The sequence below is a fragment of the Medicago truncatula genome, chromosome 5, assembly GCF_003473485.1.
Source record: "Medicago truncatula cultivar Jemalong A17 chromosome 5, MtrunA17r5.0-ANR, whole genome shotgun sequence".
Classification (NCBI taxonomy): Eukaryota; Viridiplantae; Streptophyta; class Magnoliopsida; order Fabales; family Fabaceae; genus Medicago; species Medicago truncatula.
Genome location: NC_053046.1, coordinates 33,102,748 through 33,110,124, shown reverse-complemented (window position 1 = coordinate 33,110,124; position 7,377 = coordinate 33,102,748). Strand labels below are relative to the sequence as shown.

General features: G+C 34.4%; 1 protein-coding gene across 1 annotated transcript; it reads left to right on the top strand.

Moving 5' to 3' along the window:
• The first annotated feature begins 3,440 nt into the window (after positions 1–3,440).
• On the top strand, positions 3,441–7,079 carry LOC11426648 (biogenesis of lysosome-related organelles complex 1 subunit 1). The gene is made up of 3 exons (XM_003615945.4): positions 3,441–3,681; positions 3,782–3,987; positions 6,711–7,079. Exons 1-3 carry the CDS (start codon positions 3,570–3,572, stop codon positions 6,798–6,800), a joined length of 408 nt encoding a protein of 135 aa, XP_003615993.2. The 5' UTR covers positions 3,441–3,569; the 3' UTR covers positions 6,801–7,079.
• The last annotated feature ends 298 nt before the right edge of the window (positions 7,080–7,377 follow it).

Genomic DNA, 7,377 nt, shown 5'->3' with positions numbered 1-7,377 from the left:
ATTCGTGCTCGTCATGTTTGATTTGCATACTACTCCATGTGAATTTTGCTACTGTTTGCTATGCATATGTCACTGTTTTGATGTGTTGAGTTTTATTCTTGCATCATGCGCATTATTCATCACATGTTTCCGACTTATTTTCATCGTCACTTCGCCGTCTTATGCCATACTTTCTTCTATCGCTTTATGCCATATTTTTTTTTATTATTTTCTACTAACATTTCCTTTCATGTTGATTACTTCATAGCACTCCATTATCTTCACTATTGTCTCCATAGGTTTAGTTTTCTTTTTTTCAAATTGTAATTCATTCGGTGATGTAATATTTTACCATTGGTTTGTAGCTTGGCAAAGAGGCCATAGAATGTATCTAGGCAATGTTGTAATATGGACTATGGACACTATGATGCACCGACACGCACACACTCACCTTAGATGTATGCATAGGATTGTATGGTTAAATAAGCGTTTAAGTTTTAAACACTTAGAGAAAATCCATCTTTTTTCAAAAAAAAAACAATTGAACTTCACTTCAAAAATTTTCATAATAAATATGAAGTCAACACTTCATTTTTTTTCCTTTCTTTTTTCTTAAGAAAAATTCAATTCATCTTAATCATTTAGACTTTCTTTTTCATCACTAATCAAACCTCACTTTTTTGCTAAATCTAATGCCCTTGAGGCCTCTCATCTCTATTCTTCAAAATCTCTTTTCAAACTTAAAATCAACCAACAAAAACAAAAATCATTTTTGAGCAAGAACTACGAACGGTTTTGATCCCTTAAAAGGGTACGTAGGCAATGAGTCAAAACTCATTCAAGCCGAAATAAAATCAAAATTCTACTTCTTCTCACCCCCATTCTTAACTAATCATACCTTCCTTTTTTACAAAAATAAGCAATAAAACTAAAGCGTAGAAATAAACTTAGGAAAGCGGTTCTTATGGAATACCATAATCGCTCCGGGTGCCTAACACCTTCCCGTAGCGAAAACGACCCCCGAATCCGGAAACTCAAGGGTTTTTCTCCTTTTACCCTTCCCAAGAAAAAAGAGAGATATCAACGGTCGAAAGGTTCAAGTCCAATTAATGGCTTGGCACCCAAAAACCATGATAACACGTAGACAGAAAACAGAGTAGTGGAGGTAGTGGTTGTACACTTGTACTTTGTCAACTCTATTAACGAGAGACAAGTGCTCAGTGCTATCCATATATCCGTTGATACCTCCCTTTCAATTCTTCGTTCTTCTTTGATAGGACTGAATTGAGAATCAACTACTTTGAATCTTCAGTTTGATTAAAGGATCAAACGTAGCTTCTGGTGAAGATATTTCTTCTGATGAAAACTTTTGCTTCTGATGACCTTCTGCTTCTGATGACGTCATCTCTTCAGAAGCACTTCAGCTTCAGGAGCAGTTTTCTTCAGATGCTCAGAATTTCTTTTTCTTTCCATTGTTCTTCCAAGACCTATTGAAATAACTTGAGTAGCCTTTGGTCCTGTACACTTGAACAATTATTAGTAATAACCAATTAACAATTTTTAATACCTTGTTATCATCAAAACTTAATAAGGTTCATTGTGAAACACATTTTGTTCCAACATAGGCTCCCAATTACCATGATGAACAACATTGTCAATGGTAATAGATAGCTTCTCCATGTAGAGGATGAACATGTAAGGAGTGAACAAATCACCTTGTCTGAGACCATGAGAGGGCTTAAATGGGGCATTTTGTTACCATTCCAAAGGATAGAAAAAGTAGATGAGGAAACACAATGCATGATGAGCTTGATAGTGATGTATGGGAAGCCAAAGTCTTGGAGACAAAAATGGAGGAAATCCCAATTAACATTGTCGAAAGCTTTCTCCAAATCAATTTTGAAAGCCACTAAAACCTTTCTTCTTTTTGGAACTGCGCATAAAATGAAATAATTCCTGCAAAACAATGGCATTTTTAGTTGTGCCCCTACCAGGCAAAAAACTGATTTGATAGAGACCAATAATAATATCAAGGATGGGTCTGAGGCGGTGAACAAGGACTTTGGTGATAATTTTATAAATGATGTTACAAAGGTTGATTGGCCTAAAATCTTTGTAGGTAGTAGGGGGTTGAATTTTAAGGATAAGGACTACAAGGGTATTTGAGGTGGCTGGGTCAAAATGGCCAGTTTCAAAGGTTGTGTGGACAAACTTGAAGGTGTCATCTCCTACAATGTGCTAATACTGTTTGAAAAAGATATATTTAAACTCATCTAAACTAGGGGATTTGAAAGACTTCATAGAGTTGAAAGACTTCATTAGATATATGGCGAGTGAGGGAGTTTTTGTTTGTTTCGTTCAAGGTGAGGTGGTGTCCTTTATGGTAGGTGCGACTATGGTGAGGCTGGTTACTGTAGAAACATAAATGTTTAAAGTAAATCAAAGGTCAAATACCACGTTTGGTCCTTTTAGTTTGACAGAATTCCCAAGTTAGTCATTTAAGTTTCAAATAGACTTTTTAGTTTGACAGAATTCTCAAGTATGTCATTTTAATTTCAAAAGTTTCAAATAAGTCATTTCTGTCTGTTTACACCGATTTTTGGTAATGTAAACTTCATTATCCATCAATGGTTTTAGGACATAAATGTCGATCGATGATGACAAATGTATTTTTAAAGGGGATCGTTCAAGCATCGCGGTTTATGACATCACTTCATGAATTCTTTAAGAACATTAATGTCAGAATTTCTTCCAACATCTCGTAATAAAAAGTTGTCTCATGACAACATGATAGAAAATTGCTCAAGTGAGCATGTTAAAAAGAAGAAGAAATAGAATAAAGATGAAAAGAAATGCAAAAGAAAAAGGAAAGTAAAACAAGAACATTGATATTAAATTGTAAGGAAATGTAAAGGGTGATTGGAATCCATCTTTGTTCGCCCCTGAACCCGTTTGCCAACGCGGCGTGGGTGTTGCAAGGCTTTTAGAAAATAGGATCCAACCCTTTGTTCTTATTACAAACTGATATATATAGACTTTGCAGGAAAAACTACCAATAACTTCCTTCACTAAGAGCCCTACACTTGGCATAATCACAAGACATTAAAAAATAACTTCAATAAACTTCAGGCTTGTTTGTCACCATGCGCTCCAATTGCAACTTCGAATTATTTATGTTTGTCTTTGGTCGAAATTGCGGTATATCGAAGTCTGTATGCTCTTGGTCGAAATCTCTTTGCACTTTGCAACATGTCGAAATAACCCATTTGCCTTGTCGAAAACATAATCGTGAGTTCGACCAAATATTTCATTTTTGATGTTAACACTGTCAAACTAAAAGATCAAAAGTGATATTTGACCTAAATTAAATAATTATTTTAAAAGAAAAATGTAAATAAAATAATCGAAATCAATGATTAATAAACTCAGTAAAATGATGAATTGTTACCATCGAACTCGTATCCATTCCTAGATGCTTGACACAAACAAAAATGTTTAAAATTAGCAAAACAATATAAATGTTTTCTTTCACTTGGAACATTCTGGTTGGAGATAATTTACAAGATACTTTAACTCTAAATCTTTGGTGAATGGAAGAACGCAATGTTAACACACACACAGATTCAAAGGGATTGGAAGGTTCTTTACAAAATCTAATTCACATTCATCATCACAAATCTCTCATTCTCACCAATCAAACCGGTCTCTTTCCCTTTTCATCTCTCAAAAAAATTCAATCTTTCTTCCATTCCCATTTCTCATATCAACAAAATCTTCAATTTTTTCATCTGGGTGTTTGCAGAAAAAGCAAAGAAAGATGCAATAAGAAAAGCAGAACGCGTCTCGGATCTGTTAGTGGAAGCAGTGAATGGTGGTGTTCAAGATTCGTTTATTTATCAGAAGAGAATTGAGCTTGAAATTCGTGCTCTTGCTGTTACTATTGCGAGATTCGTGAAACAATCGGATCAGTGGCTTAATGCTACTCATTCTCTTAACACTGCTCTCAAGGTACCAAATTGCTTTCATTTTTGTGTATTTTGTATTTGCACCCATCATGGGTATTCTATAATTATGTGTTTTTTCGTTGTTTTCTTAATTGCATTCATTATTGTGTTCAACATTGAGCTAAACAAGTGTTTTCGTAAAATTTGGGTTCTGCCTAACTCAACCGGACAAAGCACTCTGCTTAGTGAAAAATAGCGAATAACTGATAAGTTAGTTTATAGCAGATGAGCTTACAGAGGATAGTTGATTAGCGAATAAGCTAGCTGATTGAATTTGTAGTGTTTGGTAAAATTAACGGTTCAACTTTCTAAAGATTCATTTTTTAGTTAATGATAAGCTATGAGCTACTTGAATTAGCTTATCAAAAACCGCTATAAGTTTGTGATAAAGTGAAGGTTACCAAACGGGTCTGTTTTAGTCAAATGAGCTTATAAGACATAAGCTATAAGCTAAAAAACATGTCTTACCAAACAGACTCCAAAACCGACTTTCAAATGAGCTACTTCTTAAGTGACATATGACTTTCAAGTTTCAACATACATAGCCCTTCACGTCTACTATTGGACATTTGGGAGCGTGAACCGAGTAGTTCAATAGGGGTAGTACTATCTTAAAATTTTGTATAGCATCCTTATATAAATTTCTAAAATTACAATCTGATACATAAATTTCTTAAAATAACCAAGTTGAATAAAAGGGAAAATTATTTCCTTGCTTCAACATAATTGCAAGGTACAATTGTGGTTCTAGAAATTTATATCAGGATGTTATATTTTGGTTGGGTCTAACTCAACTCTACATAACTGACTTGTAAAGTGAGGGACGTATCTCGTTTATAAACATATTTTCAGGTCATATCTCATTCAATATAACACTCTCAACATATTAGGATTGCAATAATGATTGTAGCGACATAAGAAACCACGACGTCATAGCCGAGATTAGGATTGCAAACCTTTTTTTAAAACCCTGAATGTAAGTGTGTTAGGTCCAAGAATTTGTAAAGAGATATTCTTCAATATGAAATCCCTAGCTAAATTCCCTCTTCAAAATAAGATTAAACCATCAACTTTGCCTCTAAATTATAACTCTCTTCAATTTAGTCACTAAACTATAAGTATAACAAGTAGTTCCTAAAGCATATATTCCTCAATTTAGTCCATGCTATTAAGAAGTGAGATACTAAATTGACGGAATTCTTATACTTTAGGAACTGCCTTGAAGAGAGAGTAATAGTTTATGGACTAAATTGATGGTTTATTCCAAAAATAAATTCCCCGAGGAGGTAATTTACTGCAGTTGCTTTGTTGGCCTCAAATATGTTTGCTTTTGGTAGGAGTATATATGTGAATTTCATCTAGAAAGATGGTTGTGTGGATCAAAAGAAAATGTCACAAAAACAATTTTGGTTATGATTTTCAGAATGCTCAGAATGTTGGTCTTCTAAAATGTATAACCCAATTTAATAATCCACTACCATTTGCAACACTATTCTGATGTTGATCTGACATAAGTGACGTCTTCTTATGTGGGGGCATGTGGAACTCTTGATCCTTTTGGAATCTATGGGCTTGGGAGACCGTGTTGCTACTATCGCGGTCACATTCCTTTATATTATGGAATCATTGTCTCAATGACAAAAAAAACATGATGTTGCAGCCAAGATCATGATCACGATCACGATCACAAACCTTTTTCTAAAGCTCTGAATGGAAGCATGTCATGTCCGTGACAATGTGTAGACAGAGAGATATTCTTTAGTAAGATATCCATAGTTAGATTCCTTCTCGAAAATAATTTTGGTTATGATTATTGTCATGCCACTTTTGGGTTATTGGTGAATTTAATTTGTAAATGATTATTCTCGTGGTTTGTTCCAAATTATGGTGCACAATAAAGCATTGACTCACATGCCTGCTTTCTTGAGGTGATTGGGTTGATAAATAAGACGGTTCTTCTCTTCAAATATTCATTGTGCTTTATATTGATATCACAACGTCTCTTCTCTGAGATATAAGCAAAACTAAATGTGTTTTAGTTCTATTCCTTGTACATGTTCATGTTAATGTGCTTAAGGTTAGGAATGGTGTTGGAACCCTAGGGATTGTTGCTTGAGATAGTCTTGTGGATTTTTTTACCTTGGGTCTTGGAGGGGCTTAACCAATTTTGTTTTCTGTTCTTCCCTTGTCCTAGCTGGGCACTTTTAGCCCTGTTTCTGTTTAGTCTTGGTGGCTTAGGGGAGGTGTGTTTTCTAGGGCCATGCCTTTTGGAGTTTCAGTTTTTGCTTGTGCAGGCCACCGTGTATTTTCTGGATTTTGGTTGTATTGTGAGGCGTTTTCTGCCTGGTGCCATGGTAACCTCTTAATAAACTTTTGCTATTTCCAAAAAAAGAAAAAAAAAGTGCTTAAGGTTGTTAAAGATTCAAGGATGATGCAGGAGTTTGGTTGTTGAAATAAGCATCAATCTTGTGGCACACCTACACTGATAAATGGTTTATTACCAAGCATTCTTTATTTAATGAGATTCCTTGTGCACAATCATATGAGCAAGAATAAAGACGGAGATAGGAGAATATTAATTTCTAGTGTCTTTTATTGAATTTTGTATATACTATTATAATCTGTATTAGTCAAGTCAGGAATGTGCAGACTTTCTTAACTTATTATTTAATAATTTATTTTACAAAATGTGCTTAACTTTGTGTAAACTTTTGTTTGAACTTATAGGAAATTGGAGACTTTGAGAATTGGATGAAGATCATGGAATACGATTTTAAAAGTATCAATGCAGCTATACAAAACATTCACCAAGAGTGATCTTGCAGGTTGCAACATGTTTTCATGCAAGTCATCATGTTATTCTAATCCCTTTCCATTCATTTTTCTATTCTAGGCATAATTCCCAACATGTAAAATTTTATTAGATAAAGACTTGTTTCTCAACAAAATAAGTGGCTTAGAAAAGAAGTAGCCTTGTATCTTTATTCTGAATGTAAATTATATTTTGTAAATGATGAATATGATTGGCATCTGATAATGTAGCACTGGTTGTTGATTTGGTTTAAGTATATTTGACAAGTCATGGTTCATATCTCATCTGTGATTGTGATAAAGTAAGTATTTATTAGTGATTAGTTTTGGCACCATTTCAATGACAATGTTCTGTATATTCTCTGATGCGGAAATAATGAAGCCGAATGAATTTCAACCTTTTGGTGTTGAAGTGACATATGATATAATACGAGCTCTCAAGCTTAGAGAAGTTCCCTAGGCCAAACTGACTGACAACTTTGTTTGGCAGGGAGCTACATGGCTCGTTAGTGAACAAAATGCAGAATCCCTTTGGTGAAATGTAACCATTGTATGTTGCTAAGTTGCCTTTATCTCATGACTT